The following is an 18,905-nucleotide window of genomic DNA, read 5'->3' on the forward strand; positions in this document are numbered from 1 at the left end:
ATATAGAGTATTTAGAATTTAGAACAACAGTGACCCGCAAGATGGTGCAGGTGGTGCAGGTGGCCTGTTTGATATAGCGACATTGTTTACGTAATAAATAGTATTATAAATTAAGCTCTCTACTAAGCCGGAGTGTAATAACGAATTTAGTATACGGCAATAGACTCGCTCTTATTACATCGAACCTAAAATGTAATTGCGAAGCGTCCGTTGGTTATGTTGATACACCTCTGCCACACCTTCGGGAGTTACAGGGGGATGTAGAAAATAAAAATGCAAAATGGCTGTTTACTTTTAAACTAGATTTATTGCTGGCTAACCCATTGGTTTGTAGTCGTCCTGGAAAAAATAGCTTTTATTATTTATTTGAATATTATGTCATTGTACGGGAATAAACGAAAAGATTAATATTATGACGTTAACTTGTAACGGAAAAGATTAAAAGTTATCATTAAACTTAATTCCTATTGTTGTTTAGGAGGACTTCCTCCTTAAGCTTTTTAGCTGCAGGAGACTTTTAAGCTTAAAAGGAAATATTTCCTTAGTGCTAGCATTGAGAGGTCTCTATACAAATATTCTTGTGAAAACGTGCAGACCTACAGATTATATTTGAAAGGATAGAGATGTATGTACCTGATTAAAATACCACCATTTTCTACCAAAGAACAGATCAGCTCCGCTTGGCCCCAAAGATCCGAACGATGGGCCATACGGATTTATATTCATGTGGTCACCATCCATCTGTAAAACGAAAAAAAAAATTCTACATTTTGAAAATAGTGTCCAGTGCGGTCATTCTATAGATGGGTGACCGCACTGTGTAGACACGTATCATATCGGTGATGTCTTTCAAAAAGGTCAGGTGTACGCACCTGACCTTTTTGAAAGTCGTTGTCGTTACCGACGGTCCTGTACGATATGCTATGATGTATGGATGTGAACAAAGCAAGGGAGGTTTGCAAGGATCATTCCATGTAATGTTCATCGGTCTCTGCCTACCTCTATGGGCACAAGGCATAAATATTTTTATATACACATGTATATATAAAAATATTCTAGTGAAGGAAATATCTGGGGGCACGGCAGTGCCCCCGCAAGTCGAGCAAAAGAAGCGGCACGGCCGTACCATACCATACCATCTTTTCTCCAAGCAATTCAGGCTATTTTCGACCCCCTGTAATTTCGTTGTAGATAAAACAAGAAGTACGGTATATTCAAAATTTCAGTCAATTTGAACCAGTATTTTAAGAATGACAACTTGTTAAAGTTTTGAATTTTGTCACTCACTGATTCACTGACTCACTGACTCACCGATCATCAAAGTCTAAGCTACTTCTAGCAGACCTAGAAGCTTCAAATTTAGAATACAAATAGAATTTAGTGTCTAAATCATGGGAAAACTTCAATATTTTCTAATTTCAATCCAGTTTTCTAAATAAATTAACTGCAAGAATAACTTTGTTATCTTATATAAATGTATAGGATTACAAGGTTACATTTGCATTTAATGAATTCATTATTACAATAGTATAATAGAAAATAATAGGTGTATAAGGTACCTATTATATGAGGCATAACTTAAGGCTGTTAAGCCCATGAAATTGAACAACATTCCCGTCGAAAAAATATGTTGAATTATGAAAAAAAACGTCTTTCCATACAAATTGGACTTATGTTCGCTTTACAAAAAGAAGTGAGATGCCATCGAAAACATCCTGTAAAAAACCTCAAGTCTCGCAGCTTAGTCTCTCTGCGGTAAAAAGTTGTGAGATCTGTGTAATACCAAGTCGATTAATCTGTTTAGTCTCTACTCAAAGGACCTACTGTCTTAAGTTATTACATAATTTATTATCATGCCAATATTCAAAATATTTTACATTTAAAACAAATAAATCGACTTGGTTATCGCATGAAAACATAAATTCGCCATAAAATTTCAGGAGTATTAACTTCTTTAAGATACTCACCTCAATCATCATATTCGGAAGGACTCTAGTGAAGAATTTGTTTGCTGGCCGGTCGTGCTGTGCAGTGTGATACATACTAATAATCAAATCATGCGACGGCCAGGTCGATTTATCTATACTAATATTATAAAGCTGAAGAGTTTGTTTGATTGTTTGTTTGAACGCGCTAATCTCAGGAACTAATCCGATTGTCAACTGTCCGATTTAAAAAAAAACTTTCAGTGTTAGATAGCCCATTTATCGACAAAGGTTATAGGCTATATTATTGTATCATCACGCTATGACCAATAGGAGCAGAGTTTCAGTAAAAAATGTTACAAAAACGGGGAAAATTATGACCTATTCTCTTTTATGTGACGCAAGCGAAGTTGCGCGGCAGCTAGTTTGTTATAAACGTAAAATATTTTTAATATTGGCATGATAATAACTTATGTAATAACTTAAGACAGAAGGTCCTTTAAGTAGAGACTAAACAGATTAATCGACTTGGTATTACATAGATCTCACAACTTTTTACCGCAGAGAGACTAAGCTGCGAGACTTAAGGTTTTTTACAGGATGTTTTTGATGGCATTCACTTTAATCGTCGCATGATTAGTATATGAAATGCAGGTACAACTAATAAATAAATACTTACAAAGTGATTCCACATCCAGTTGACTTTGTATTTATTCTTGTGTATCGTAAACGGGTTGCCGGGGTTCTTCTCGTATTCGCTAGAAGCGTCTGAATCATCGCTGTCTTTTGATTCCGAGTCTGAAGATTTTGAAGTTGACTTCGACCATATACGATCTCGGTCGCGGTATTTCATTTTTCTATTTGATGTCGTTCTTCGGCCGTTGGGGTGCTGTTAAAAAATATCGTTTGCTGTACCTTTTGCCTCAGAATGTAGGGAATTTAGACTACCTCATGGCAATATCTTTAAAGGGTTACATTTAGCTACACTTTGTAAACCAGAGAATGATAATATTGTACAATATGTATTATGCAATATTTTTAATCGATTGCCAAAAATAATGATTTTCAAGCAGACCTGGATACCAGACCAACTATAATACATAGATTAAGTTTTTTTTAGCTACCATTTTTTGATATTATATTAACAAGTTTTTAAACACAATATTGGCCTGCTGATTATTTTATCTTAAGATATGAAACGATTTATTTCACCTGTCACTCTACATTTAACCATAGTTTGGAATATTAAAATGAAAGTAAAAATAAGCAAACTAACCCAAAAGCCATCGTCTTCTTCGTCTGAGCTATCTTCTGATGAATATCTGTAAAGTATTGGATTAATAAGCCCAAGTGTGTCCAGAGCAAGGACATTACACTCACGGCAAAGATTTTGATGGCTTCTTGTGGCGCTTTATCGGAAAGTAGTCCCCTTGTAGTCTTTACTTAAAATTGATCCAGATTCGACATATATTTGGTATATTTATGGTAGATTGATGTAAGATGAAATAATATCCTTTCAAAAGTTTCTGTTTTCAGTTGCTTTCAAGATTTATTGATACCAGCGTAACAGAACTGGTGGTGTAACTTTAAGTTTATTCTTATTTTGAACTAGACTGGACAACTATTAAATATTGTCTTTATAATGGAAATTTTAATTGTTATCAACTACTACAAAAACGGACGTTGATATATAGACGATAAATATTGTTTATCTTGACTCGTTCATACCACAACAGGCGGAACCTGAACAGTTTTGCTTCAGATTAGAAATGTTCTGAAACTTGCCTTCCAAGAAAAGTTGTATGAAAGTAACAAAATTGAGTAATTTTCGACAATCACTTGTCCTAATTCATTATTACTTGATTTTTTTTTCATTTTATTTCTCTAAAATGTTGACATAATGAAAACGTGTAAAAGTTAGGAGTGAATAGTACTACGTAATTCTAACACAAAAGCGACGTCATGCCACTTATCAATTTGGTTGCCGTATTTTTTTTATACGTGATGTTACGAATGTGTGTCCAATATAGTACCTACTTTACTTTTAAAAAGTAGTCATATAGATCGGTAGGGTCTTAGTGATGACGTCATTGAGGTAGGCTGTGCAAATGATACAGTTACGAGATAGATGGTAAATTTTACAAGCTTTTATTACTCATTAAAATGTAAACAGGTACCGGTCTTGTATTTCATTGGCGGTGTTTTCTCGTTCGTTGATCTAAAAGAGACAAAATAAAATAATATTACAATTTAATTGGTTAGCTGATGAGTGTTTCCAAGGCGACGAACTAGCCATTCTTATTAGTTCGTGAGTCAAAAAATATGCAATGTTTTGTTCTTTTTCAATAGAATGAAGCTTGGTTAAAAGCAATAAAGTGTGCGCTAACGACGTCCAACCATATGTATAAAATAACCAGCGCTATAACGCCGTGTTACTATTTAATTCAATGTATCTAATATATAAAGAAAGGTGTCAAATAGGCACTAAAAAAATAAAAGTTATCATACTCACTTGATTGTGCCACATTGGAGCCTAACAACACATTAAATCACTATTTTATTTTCACGCCAAATTACTTTAAATAAAAAATGGTCGGAGATTACGACCCATGGGTAAAATAACTTACCTTGTTTTTCACATTTAAAGAAACTTTTCCATCCTGTATATTATTGTATCTACAAACATAATAGGCAATAACATACTTTAGTTTATTATATTATTATCTTAGATCAGCAATAGAATCATACCTTTAAATATAGTATGTGACCGATTATTTCAGTTCAGCTAAATGGCACCGTTAATAGTGATAATTTTATTGTCATCTGTAATTTTATCATCATCATCATCTTTGTATTAATTATACTCACAAAGTATCTTGATTGTTAGGAGCCTGGAAATAAAAAATATTGTCTGTTATTATTCGTTAACTTTCGATCCTCGCCTTTTTAGAAATTGGTTAAACACAACAATCATTTCATTGAAATCTGGTTTCTGAGAGGTGATTTTCTCCCAATATCGACTGTAATCCGGCAAGCTATCGACGAATTATACATGAAACTATTTTTCAGAACTTCTTACAAGACAAACTCCCGATACCTATTTGATATATAACTGTAGAAAATGTTGATTATGACGTGACATGGATATAAAAAATGAAGGTGTAGGAAAATATACTAACTTGAGCTTCGTTGTTCAAAAGATTTTGTATGTGCCTTGTCTTTTCATTCCTGCAAAACAAAAGTGACAACATAATATAGTTTAGGTAATCCATAAAAGTTTAGGTGCTCCGTTCTTTAAGTATTCAGAAGAAACGATGGCCAGACTGTTCGTCTTCGACTGTTTTCTAGAAGAATGGCAAAAGAAAAATGCGGCTCTGAGGTCTATAAGACTATAGGAGAAGCACTGTCCCAACAGTGGGACACTTATAAAAAATAAATATGTTGTAAAATAAAATTTCCATCTTTCTTCACTACTTACAAAGATAGCGTGCCTTTATCCTGTTAAAGATTGATTGCGTTAGTCTATTTTAGATCTCTTTCCGATAAATAAATGTTGTAAATCTACTATAAAATTAACTCACTCGATTGTTTAGATAATTTTGTATTTCAATTGTTTTACGGTCCCTAAGGAAAGAATAAAATAGCTTAATACACATTATTTCGTTATTTAGTCACTGTTTACCCCTAAAGGATCTCCTCTCTATCGTTCTCTGGGTCGTGCACAAAATTTGTTTATAATTTTTTCTGTTAAGATTCTGTTCGTGGAGTAAGAAGTTGAGGTCGAAGACCTTTATGCCTCAGAAGGCACTTAAAGTCTGATGCTCGGCAACCACGTTGTATCCTGGTTCTCTGCGTTATACGAATGAGTCCCAACACGTGCACGATATACAACTACGTGAGACCGTAGTAATAGAGAGAGAGTGTAGTTATGTACTGTGCACGCGCTGTGACACTTGAAATAAAACTCCCCCGCGTTTAGCTGCTATCAATATAAATGGCCATCATAGACGAATATAGGTGCGAATAAATATGTAATTTGTTCATTTACTTACAGTGCTAGATTATTTTTTTCTATCTGGGAACAAAAATATAGCTTTTTACCCGATTATCATACTTTTATTATATTGAATTATTGTCCTCAAAAATATAGTTTAGAATTTATTTATTCAAGCTAAGTGATTCGTTTTTATGAGCAGTTAGTACTTTATTATTAATATGCAATAAATCTTACTCTTATTTGGCTGTTAAGAAAGTCTTGTATACTTTTCGTTCTTTCATTTCTGAAAAATAAAAATAAATATTTAAGTAACCCATTATTGGTCTAACACTGACCATAAGTAACTATCGTAGTAAAAGAGAAGTTATTAGAGTAGGCCTGAGTACAATACACTGGTCAAATGCAGGGGTTTGGAAATTTTTAATTTTTCAAGAACTTCATGGTACTTTCCTTTCATCTTGATAGAAAGTGTGAAAAAACTTGAAACGATATAAAAACTACTTTTTTAACAAAAAACCTGGATCTAGATTTGTAGTGCTTGTTATTATACTTACAATGTGTTTCCCCTAGGTGTTATTTTAAATTCAACCTGTAATGAAAAAACCAATAACATACATTATATTAGGTCGGGGAAAATGTCTTTTCGCAATATAGTATGTATGAACTTGTATGGGTACCTCACGAGCTCACTGAAAGAAACCTAATGAACCGTGTGCTAATTTGTGATTCTTGAAGCCAAAGAGATTTTATTACAAATTCCTACATGCTATAATGCGAAAAGACTTTTTCCCCGACCTAAATGTTTAAATCGTTAAAGTTAGAGACCAATACACAAAAGTACCTTTATATCAATAAAAAGAGGAACAATTTGGCAAAATATATCTTACAGAATACATATCATAAAAATGACAGTCTGCGCTAAAAAGTTTGTTAAAGATGGTGATAATAATTACTACAACACAATGGCGTTACTTACTTGCCCTTGTTTATCAAGAAGATACTGTATCTGTGGTTCTTTCTGACTTCGTCTAAAAAGATATGAATTAATTAAGAAAATATTAATTTATTACAGTAAGTAATGAAAGTATATGCAAAATGAGATCTTCATCATTCATCGTATGGTTAGTGGTCAATCTAGTGACAAAGTTGTTCAAGCCGCCCGAACTTTTGACACGGCTTAACTACAGTCGTCTTAACTGACAACAATCGGGACCAACTTAGTTTAAATACCACCATGAGTACGCCTGGTAAAATTAAAAAATGGTGTTACTAATGAAATAATGTACGTACTTTTTGATATTTTCTGGTTTGATCCCAATCGAAAACTGAGGAAGACAAATTCAAGAATAGTAAAATTACATTTCGTGTATACCTAATAAACTACTTAATAAGTAAGAATAAAACAATACTTACTGGAATTCTAAAATTATCTGTCTTGGACGGCTTTTTGTTTCTGAAAACATTTTAAAAGATGTATGGGAAATAAATTATTGAAATAAGGGAATATAATAATTAAAATGTAAAACAAACAAACAACACATCATTAATTTTATTAGAAACACTAAGAAAAAAATTGCTTAAGAAAAGTGCTTTGAAAATTAACTAAACATTACTTACAATTTACGAATCAACGATTTTATTTTTTCCAGTTTAGTCGGAATCTGTAATACCAATATTATTAACTTAACATAATAATGAGACTTGAAGCATTGATGGCCTAGTGGTATAAGCATTCGAGTCATATGCTAGTGGTTGAGGGTTCGTAACATTTTACTAGACTTATATTTCTTTACACTTACTCTTTTCTTCCGGTTTCTGAAATGTTATTAAAAGTATGAATTAAATGTTTAAAAAATTCTTAATATCTTTTAAATTGTGCTGTTATGAGTGTGTTTGTAATTAACCCAGTGTTCTACATATGTGTGTTGTTATATAAATTAATGTTATCAATGTCCTCCTAGTCGATTCGGTTACAGCGGCCAACGATGTTCATACGAGATTTTGGACGGTATTCCTTAATTTAAAAGAAACGCAAATGTGCAAGGTTCCCCTTGTTTTATAACACGTGAGTACCATTTAAATTGTTGTTGATCTTTTCTATCACTCCCTGCAACTTCAAACATTGAACGGTACTGCATATTATTATATATTCTATTCAGACGGGGGCAGCTATCTATCTTCAGATACTTACCTTAAAGATCTGTAACAGAGTGATTGAAACATTTACTTGATACAATAAATAAAATATACCAAGATATGACTATCTCTGTGACGCTATTATTATGTAAAGTATAAGAATGCTGATCATGAGGGTTCGATTTCCGAGTCACGTTGCCAAACGTAACTACTTAAATAGTTCAATATAACTAAGTATAGGTCAGCTGTCTAATACGTTATTGTCGGTTGTAGATCCGGAGGACGGCCCAAAAGTATATGAGAAACTGTAGTGCAAAAAGATATGAGTGAGTGTGAGGTTTCCGAAGACGATGTCCAGCGGGCTTATCACGTATCTCAGTTGACAGCAAGTATACGCCAAATCTATGGTCAATCTTTAGTACATTGCTGCTTTGACGTAACGTATTAATCACTATAATCTAAGGGAGAAAACAATGGACAGTATAGTGGCTTTCAAATGGTTGTCCTCTGAGATACGTGATAGCCCCCTGGACAGGCCGAAGTGGAGGAGAAAGATCGGGAAGACTGACCCCATTACCATATGGTATTCTTAGCATGGTAGAGACAGAGAGAGCGAGAGAGAGAGAGAGAGAGAGAGAGAGAGAGAGAGAGTCCGGACTATAAAGTGAACAATGTGTCTTACATAAGATTCTTTTCCCTTTCAGTCTCTCTGCCACTGGGCTTTTGCTTCATCAGCTTTTTCATCCATTTACTTATTAATTTGAGTACCTGTGGAAAAGTCATAATATACTAAAACATATTGAAATAATATAAAGAACGTTAAGTAAAAATAAACAGGATACGATTCTTACTTATATTGTAAAGGAGAAAGTAACTTTGCCTGTCTTTCAATATATTTGTCTTATACCTATAAGAGTCTGTTAAAATGAGATACCGTAGCTCACACGTACGACCGAGTATAATCAAATGATACACCAAAGTTTCTCATGTGGTACAATGTCATTAATTTTGAAGAGTATTTATAAACTAGCTGACCCGCGCTACTTCGCTTGCGTCACATAAGAGAGAATGGGTCAAAATTTTCCCCGTTTTTGTAACATTTCTTATTGCTACTCTGCTCCTATTGGTCATAGCGTGATGATATATAGCCTATAGCCTTTCTCGATAAATGGGCTATCTAACACTGAAAGAATTTTTCAAATCGGACCAGTAGTTCCTGAGATTAGCGCGTCCAAACAAACAAACAAACAAACAATCAAACAAACAAACAAACTCTTCAGCTTTATAATATTATTATAGTATAGATTAGTATAGATATTAGTATAGATATCCTTAAATCATTTTCTGCGTACACATTGATGATGTATCATCATATTTGTTTCTTGGTACCAGCGATATTTTGCTATAAATTATTTGTTCAAACAATTATTGTCTCACCTGTCCTGCTTTATCTTCATCGTCGTCGTTGTGCTTCCGAAAACCGCTGTATACAAACCGAAATGGAGTTTTGCCGTAACTAAAATAACATAAAAAATATTAATGCAAGTGGGTTTCGGATATGGTTGATTTTTAAGTAATTTGTTACTATGTAAAAGTTCTCGAGACGAAAGATTTTGATAAATAAAGAAGCCTTAAATACAAAAGATTAAATATTAACCGTCTTATTCATAAAAATATTTGAAGTTATGAAAGGGTTATAAAATGTTTTGTTTCTGTCACTCCTCAGCGAAATGAAAAAGAGAAAACATATTATAGTAGCTTTTTAAATAAAATAGGTTTTTAGTGTCTTTATGAATAAGATTGTTAATTGATAAACTGCAAAGAACAATGGCAAAAAAATCACTTATATTTTTTGAGCGTCTTCGAATCTCAATATTACCAATGTACTTTATTAATTATCGTATGAATTTCAGGAATATCATTTTTACCTCTGAAAGCGACATTTAATAGATTAAACAAAAAGTAAAAAATTGACTATCTAAGAATGATTCTCCATTTCCTTTAGATAAAAAATGTTGCCATTAGGTACTTTGTTGTTTATTAAGTAGATTTATGTTGTCTTTGTCTATTTAATTGTTTAAATAACTAAATAGTCTTCAACGTGAAATATATTGTTATGACAAATTATTAAAAACAGTTACTAATAAACTGAAAACTTCTCATTTATTTTGCTCATACAAAGATATATTTACAGTCAACAGAGATAATATTTTAGTAGTATTATCTTTTTAAAGTATGGCAACTATATATTGTCTACTTCGGTTCGATTTGATTGTTTGTCGTTGACGTTTGGTGATTTTCGGCATTGACGTGTTGTTGTGTTTTTCGATTACTATTGCTTTTTCGTACCTATTTTCAAACAACTCTGACTTACTGAGGATTTCTGCTCTATTTGTCAACCCTGCATCTCTAACGAATTTCGATTTGGATTGCATCTACATGACTTCTACTGATTCATCATGGACGTTTCCCTTGCTTTTTGGATTTTGTGAACTAGTATAATACTTCTTCAAGTATGGGAAGTCGTGTCAGACTGACAAGAATTCTGTGCGTGAATTGTAACATAGAATAGCTTCCGCTGATACCCTGCTTTAGAACAAAATACAAGAGTTGCCACATTGCTGATTAGCTGGGTTTATCCAATAACATATCTCACGAAAATAGGTTGTCCGGTGGATAGACATACTCGTACAATAGGCTGCTGTGCTGACTTTAGTCTGGTACTTAGGATAGCCCAGGCATCAAGATAATGTACCAACTGAATTTTAAAATGAAATGATAATCAGAGATGTGTATGAAAGAAATAAATAATGTATAACCTTTTCATTTTTTATTTACCTTTGTTGTTACAACCAAGCTGATTTATACTATCTGATAACTTAAATACCCCATAAAACAGTTTGTTTTATAATATAACAGTCTAGTTGTAGGAACAATGACTCAATTAAAATATGCCGGAGTGAAGTTGGCTACAAATGGTTTATCAGCAGCTATCGGCTCTTTATCTCTTTATTAACGCAAAGAATTGGAAATGTAGACATAAGACCCAGAGGTTACCATACGGAAATCTCTGGGTACATATTAGTTTTGGGGCTATACCTGCTCGAAAGGTTAAGGCAGTCAACTTCACTACGATGACGATAGTAATACAGGGTGTAATTGACAGCTAACGGTCAATTATAACATTTTAATGAAGTGATGATGACATAACCTATAAAAATATAAACTCAAATTACTCAGGATCTCCGGTGCGCCTAATGAACATATTTATATATTTAGAGTCGGGAATTAATGCTGCATATTATAACATTTGTTTTATTTGAAGACGCAACATTTTAAAATTAGTGATTATGATGTATGAGATTTTGCCATTGTTCTTTGCGCAATGGTTATAGTGGTTTCATAGCTGCAATAACTGTACCGATATGCATTGTGTCCGAACCCGAGTACTTATCTGCTCTGAGCTTGGTTGATAATTGATCTATTTATAATGTATAAAGAACCATAGAATAATGTATCAGTCGTGAGGTTACTAAAGAACAAGTATTGTTTAGTTTGGAATCAGATGACGTGTGTGAATTGTCCATATATTTTTTTTTATTTCCCTATGTCTTACTATTGTACTTATAACCTAAGGAGGATTGACGTCAGGTAGGAAAATAGACAACGTGTTTTTTCTCAAACTACATTATATTTTTGAAAAGAAGAATTATCCCCACTTTTAACGTGGGATAAAGGATAAACTTTGTGGCACCCATAGCCAGTTGCGCTCACCAGTCGGTAAACGATCTGGGGGTTAAGAAAACTTTTGCGCGGTCATTCTATTGATGGGTGACCTCATAGTGATATATGAACAAGTCGTGCTTCGGAGGGCACGTAAAAAGTCGGTGCCGGTTGTTGTCAATTAAGATTACAGTCTTTAAGCCACGTCAAAGGCCTTCGGGCGGCTTGAACAACTTTGACACTAGGTTGACCACTAACCATAAGATAAGAAGAAGAAGGGACAAACTTAAATCTTACTTACGTGATTCCAAGATTGCCTAAGTCCCCGTACACCAAGTGTTTCTTTTCTTTAGGAAACTTGGCTGCAGACTTGAGCATGGTTTTCGATGGTCGGATCAAAGAGTGGCCTGGTTTAACGTCATGAGTATTTCGGCGCCTTGCCACGGAATTGGCGGAACTTTCCTATGAAAACAAATACAATAATATTAGGATTCGGTTCAAAAACTAATTTCTGTCAAAAAATGCTTTGTGAATTAGCCGGAGTTAAGTAGTTGAGGTTTGAAGACTTCTGTTAGACTACTCTAGGAGAGTACATACACTGGTTGTTTCGGTTATTCATCCCACCGGTATATGAGACTGATGAAACAAAGTTCTGCACAGGTGACTGGTTTCAATGAAACTGGACACCGTGGCCAAAACGGCTAGAAAAACATTAATATTCATAGCACTAGGGCCACAAAAACAGTCCAATATTTTTAAGCTGTTGATACAAAAATCCAAATGCAGTAACAAAAATTCGTTCCGTTACATCGAACACAGACAAATATTTGTTGAACCAATAAAACAATCGGAGCGCTGTTGACGCCAAATATAGAATAAAATATTTTCGTGCAGAGAAAACAAACACGACGCATAGTTTGTTTTCTGTAAATCTGTAGTTGAACATCTGATTCTGTCAGACTTGAGATATTTGTAACCAAGCATGTATACTTTACCAAAGTAAGTTTTAAGGTCCAGTCACTAATAGTATCAACGAATACAAATATTCGTTAAAATTATGTTTGTTTCTTATCAAAATTCTATCCGTAATTAAATGTCCGTCGAGATGTATAAGGCCCGCGCCACACTTGATAGAAATTACATCGCGGATCAATCGTGACCGAACACGGTACATGTAATCGGGATCCTCCTGGAAGGGGGCCTCGGGGATCGGAGTACTCAGGGAATAAATAACCCGTAATTCCATATAAATTAAAAATAGCGGGCACGCTATGAGAAGACGCATAAAGTCTGTCGCTCCATCGCGGACTAATGTCAAATGCAATTGGCGACAACAAAGATTCTGCTTAAAAGTCTTTTATTTTATAGTTATTTGTCCAGTAATTTTAGTCATCTGTTTAAAAAATATTTGCTTAACAAAGTGCTTTCTTATCTATACTAATATTATAAAGCTGAAGAGTTTGTTTGTTTGTTTGTTTGTTTGAACGCGCTAATCTCGGGAACTACTGGTCCGATTTGAAAAATTATTTCAGTGTTAGATAGCCTATTTATCGAGGAAGGCTATAGGCTATATAACATCACGCTACGGTCATTAGGAGCGGAGTAGCAACGAAAAATGTAACAAAAACGGGGAAAATTTTGACTCATTCTCTTAGGTGACGCAAGCGAAGTTGCGCGGGTCAGCTAGTGACAAATAAAGTGAGCTAACTTTATTTTTATCGTTCATTAGTGTCCGAATACAATTTATGTCAGCGAATAATTTCATTGCCATTAAAGCGATGGCTGGTTTTAAAATTTTAGGGAGCGTGTTGTTTACATTCAAAGTTTGTTTAGAGAAAATAATAGGTAATGTGTTAATATAAAGTTATTGTACTTAATAACATTAACGTACAACATGCCATTATGCAGTATAATATTTTCACTTAATACTGTGAAAAGTTGTGCTCAGATTTGCAAAACTACATTTTAAACCAGAAGACAAGGCAGACTAGACGTACAAATGTGTTTTTAAGCCGTGTTATAGGCTTCTCACGCGGCTGTAACACCATTGACACTGGGTTGGCCAAATCGTACGAAAATATAAACTATCTCTTAGTTTCTGTCAGAAGTGATCCATCACATCCCTACCTACAAAATAACATTAAATTTATTCAAATGGAGGTAACAATATACAAATTGTAATTTTTAGCCGAATATTTTTCCTTTAAACGACCATTAGTGTCAAAATTTAAATACATTACCATCCTTGAACAGCGCACCATATTTTCTTAAGAAAATGCTCAATGAATATCGCGCAGGCCCTTAATCTTTATCTTGCATTACCATGAAAATTACCAACAGACCTACCGAATGTAAAAAATCTACCGAGAAGACCCTGTAAAGGCACATTTACACGGAGCATTTTTTAAGCGCCGACATTTTACTCAGCCAAATACGTAAGTCGTTGCGTTTTTGTTTATTTAATTTATTTTTTAATTTACAAACGTCATAAAGGCGAGAATTAATTTAAGAGAGACTTAAAGCCAAGGCATCTTCTGCGGTACAAGTCAAGCTATGGGTGATGAGGAGATAAAAGAAGCACTAGACAATTGAGAAGTTTTCACTTTATCGCGCGTAGATATAATACAGACGCCTGCAAGAAGCACGTCCGCATCGAAACGCATAGACTCCATTTCATTTGTAAGACATTTTTATGTATTTTTTTGTCATTTGGATTTACCTAATTTAGACGCGTAACTGCGGGAGTCAGCTAGTATTTTACATATATTTTTTTTAGTACATGACATCATTGCATTTCTAAAACTGTACAAAGATTTATTGGCTGCGATTTAAATTCGAATAAAAATGCCTTTCGTATCATCTGCACCGAAAAAACTACGCAATATAGTTGCGCCTTAACAGTTAAAAGAGAAGCAGCAGCAGCTACTCTGTAAATGTAACCTTATTCTGTTTCCATAAGGTTGTAATTTCATTATCTCGTTATAACATGGTAGTTACTGTGTAAATTGATACATTGGTGGACCGACGTCAAAGGGGATTGCAAGAAATAGTAAACAGGCACGAAGAGCAAAGAGGTCGTAAAATAAAGTGTTCCTTTAAAAACACGTTAGAATTTGAAAGAGGTACCTCCTAACTTAGTAGTACTAAAAAGTGTCACCTTTTTAGTGCCAGTGACTTTTTGACTGCCAACTTTGGTACTTTGATTGCTGTGCTTGACGGTACGAAAATGAAAAATAGGGTTATATGAATGTGACTACAGTTTAATTGGTTAGACCACATCGGATAGCATTGAATAGCAATTATTCTACATGTGCTACAGCTTACTTATAAATGCTACGGCTGATGCACAATAAGATTAACTCCTAAGCCATCAAAAGAAGTTACACAAGTTATTGAAGACATACGCGGATCATTTCATCGATATCCTTTAAAAAAGGTCGAGTGCGTAGTATCTACTCTTAACCAGCGGTCGTGAATGACAAAATGGCATTGTATGGTTGTGAATGAAGCAAGGGAAGCTTTTAAGGATCTTACCAAGTTACGTTCTTTGGTCTCTACCTACCCCTATTTAAAAAAGGCATGATTTCATACATGTAAACTTAATTTAACCACGCATCGTACCTTTAATCTGTAATGAATTTACTTTATCAATTTGCTAACTATAAACTTCAGGTATAAATCACTCAGAAACTATAAGTATGTAGGTAACTTTCTAATTTTAACCAGATACGCTGTACACCGAGCAGCAGATATTGCTCTAACTATGTAAGGCAGGGTAAGAAGAGGGCCTGCAACCTGCGCTGCTATGTGTACTTAATTTCCCATCTATGTAGCAAGCATACACGTAACGAGTTTATGTAGGGTGAGCGTGCCGATTATCGGCAGTTCGAATTTATGCGTGAAATATTTTAGGCATCATAAAGTTGTCTTTGTATTGCAGAGGATACATTTTCGTTCGTAGCAAAAAAGGAAATGACGAAAACGATCGACATAATAGTGTTATAGATAGTCACACGTAGATCAGAGTAAAGAACATCGGAGTCCGTAAAACATAACATAACGCAGTAATACTAACCGGCATTGACTGAGGTGTATTGTATATACGTACGATTTGCTGATATAATAAGAGATGAGTCTATTCACAATATCCGAGCTGGCTTGCTGGAACCGGGAATTGAACCCGAGACCTCGAGATCGGAAGTCATATACACTATCGCCCAGACCACAGCAACAGTAAAAAGTAAATTAACTCAAATTGTGTTGGGATATCTAAAGTAAATTTTACTGCTTTCATTTCAAAAATTTGTTGGTGGGTTAGGTTTTGAACAATTCTATCATTATTACCACTTGCTCATATGACATACCTTCAACCTCTTTTTAACAGTACAGCCACTAACAGCTAGTAACTCGATTCTCTACCATTATCGACTATCGAAAACCAGCTAGCTACCGAGAAATTTTGTATGAAAATCTGATCAGCGCCTCTATCGGGCGTCGTAGGAACAATTTTGGCAGTACATTTTTAATGTCAAAATTTTAATACTCGACAGTATCGACGGTAGAGAATCGCGCAACAGGTACACGCACCCTCTTATAAAATCGATTTCCACTAACACAACTACTCGTAATATACGATATACATTTGTTATGTTATAAAATTATGTTGGACACCCGTTAGGCAGAGTTCACGTTAAGGAGAAGATGATCTAAAACGGTCGGGTGTTGCGATATAATTATTACGGACAGGGTTTGTTGTTGAATAAATAGATTATATTATGAGGGGATGATGTGTCGTATTTTACGAGATAAAGGGAGAATTTAAGTACTTATTGATAAGTGTCTGATAGCGTGGCTGATGGATAAAGTGTCAGCAAAATAAATGTTTGAATTCGTCGCGTTCAAAGTTGCGCAGAACCTTGATTGTTGCTCTTAGTAATTGTATTCAGACCGAGCGTCTCCGTGTTTCTGTTGCTTGTCAGGATAAACATTATCAAGTCATATTCAAAGTATCGGAACTTTAACACTAGTTTAAAGATAGACAGCTTTTTAGAAAGTGGGCGTAAAAAGTTAATTAAAATAATAATAATAAATAATAAATATTATTGGACAACTCACAACATCACTCATGGTAACCAAATAACTGATAAACATAGTTATATACTTCTGAATACATACTTATATAGATACATTGACATCGAGGCCCAGAACAAATACTCGTGCTTATCACACAAAGATTTTTTCCGGGTGGAATTCGAACCACCACACGCGGTGCTACGGTTGTTGCAGCGAGGTGACCGCTTAAACCACTGCGCCAAACGTGCAGTTGCATCAAACATTATTATGATTCGTATGGAACTTTTCACAAAAGGAAAATCAGTGGTAAAACCACGATTCTATAAATCCGTAACATATTATTACACGGTATTTTTGTTGGCAATCTTACTGATTTGGAATAAATCCATGTATCCACTCCAATCCTCATATTTCTTGTTCTTGATTCTGAGCGTTTTTTTTTTTTTAATTCATGTTTTGTAGAGGAGTCAAACTTTATTTATGTAGATCTAGACTCAACGCCCTACACATTTTTATTTACATACATTCATAACATCGGGCTTGTTACTCCTAAGAGTCCTGACTATAGTAGAGACGTATAAAATTCACCAACGTTCCACTATTCACAATGTTAGTCTCATAAAACAAAAGACGATGATATTGCCATTTACCGGGCACATATTTGTATTTACAGATACAAAATATTCCAAAAAAAATTTATAAGCTTGTGACTTTAGAATTCCCTAACTTGTAATGATACGACACCACACTCAAAAAGGCCGCGAGAACACAAGTGAATGCGCCAATGTGCTCGCGGCCTATGTTTTGGAGTTAGGTGTCGACATTCCCGGATCATCCTTCTGAGTCGGGATTAGCGGCTGACGCAATCCGATGTGGCTACATCGCTACAATCTATCAGTCTGTATTGTACGTACACGTTTTCCTTAAAAGGCCAACTTTTTGAGGCTGCGTTTTAACCTCAGATGCGAAATTATAATATGTAGGCGGTAGCTATGTATAATTATGTATATAATCCCTTAATTATAGTTTTCTCTTTAATCGTCTTCGAAAAGACGAGGTTCTCAATTCGTCTGTAGTAATTGACGTTTCTTACCTTGCAACTTTCCTTGTGAAATAATTATAGATATTTGGTTTTATTTAAAGTTGGTCAAAATTGGACTATCAGTTATTGTTGCATATTTAAAAATAATTTTGAGTATAATAGGCTTTGGCTGATATTAGCTTTGAAGTCGTTTTTTTGGGAATAATTTTCAGTTTTGCCTCTACAATTTTTACTATTCACGGCATTGTGTGTCAAAGTCGGCGTGTCAAAACCACATGTTGGCACGTGTAGAACGTAGGCACATGTAACTCGAAATCTAACAAACTTTACGAACATTTATAAATGCAAATTATGTCTCTAACCTCTCGAGAGCCATACATTTTCCTAATCCGTCGTCTGTATCGCTGGTCGTAGTAATATTCTAGTGAAAGTTACATCGCACATTTTTATTTTAATATTGGTTACTAATTAATTTAAAAAACAAACAACAATACTTACATCTTTCTGTACAAGCACTACAACTTGTTTTGAGGCTTCAAAAGTATTCTGGAAAAAAACAATACACTGTCTTAGATAGTTCATTGCAATTATATAATTTCAAACAATTATGCAAGGGAAATTGGTCGGTGAAAAAGCCTATCGAATCAAATCACATGACGTCACAGTGTGGTACATTTTATATTAGGATACGGCGTCCTTATTCGGTAACTTTAATGGTTTTTAACCTAGGTTGTTTTTTTATTTATATAGCTATCCACCATCAGATGAATGGACTAATTAAGATTTGATCTGTTGCACCGGAAAATCCTTATTTGATAAGTTGCATTCAATATATGGGTAAAAGAATATTGTACCTACCATACTTGCTAAGAGGCAAATAGCCCCTAAAATAACTTTCATATTGAGGCACTACTAAACCACACTCATATCATTTCCACGACACGAAACTAAGAAATTATATTTATTACATTTACTCATTATTTCCAACGAGATGATTTTTCTCATACCG

The 18,905-nt window shown here is 34.4% G+C and overlaps 1 protein-coding gene across 1 annotated transcript; it reads right to left on the reverse strand.

The window, feature by feature from the left end:
* Positions 1-281: 281 nt before the first annotated feature.
* LOC142979733 (uncharacterized) lies at positions 282-18,893 on the reverse strand. Its single transcript, XM_076124847.1, has 24 exons — positions 18,755-18,893; positions 18,395-18,442; positions 12,083-12,243; positions 9,496-9,574; positions 8,741-8,826; positions 7,722-7,737; positions 7,540-7,583; positions 7,336-7,375; positions 7,213-7,247; positions 6,899-6,950; positions 6,477-6,511; positions 6,157-6,205; positions 5,978-6,000; positions 5,507-5,549; positions 5,404-5,423; positions 5,105-5,153; positions 4,794-4,816; positions 4,553-4,601; positions 4,438-4,458; positions 4,103-4,143; positions 3,202-3,247; positions 2,605-2,814; positions 634-741; positions 282-339 (listed from the first exon to the last, which is right to left on the reverse strand). Exons 1-24 carry the CDS (start codon positions 18,794-18,796, stop codon positions 316-318), a joined length of 1,344 nt encoding a protein of 447 aa, XP_075980962.1. The 5' UTR covers positions 18,797-18,893; the 3' UTR covers positions 282-315.
* Between the last annotated feature and the right edge of the window lie 12 nt (positions 18,894-18,905).

This window comes from Anticarsia gemmatalis, chromosome 2 (assembly GCF_050436995.1).
Source record: "Anticarsia gemmatalis isolate Benzon Research Colony breed Stoneville strain chromosome 2, ilAntGemm2 primary, whole genome shotgun sequence".
Taxonomy (NCBI): Eukaryota; Metazoa; Arthropoda; class Insecta; order Lepidoptera; family Erebidae; genus Anticarsia; species Anticarsia gemmatalis.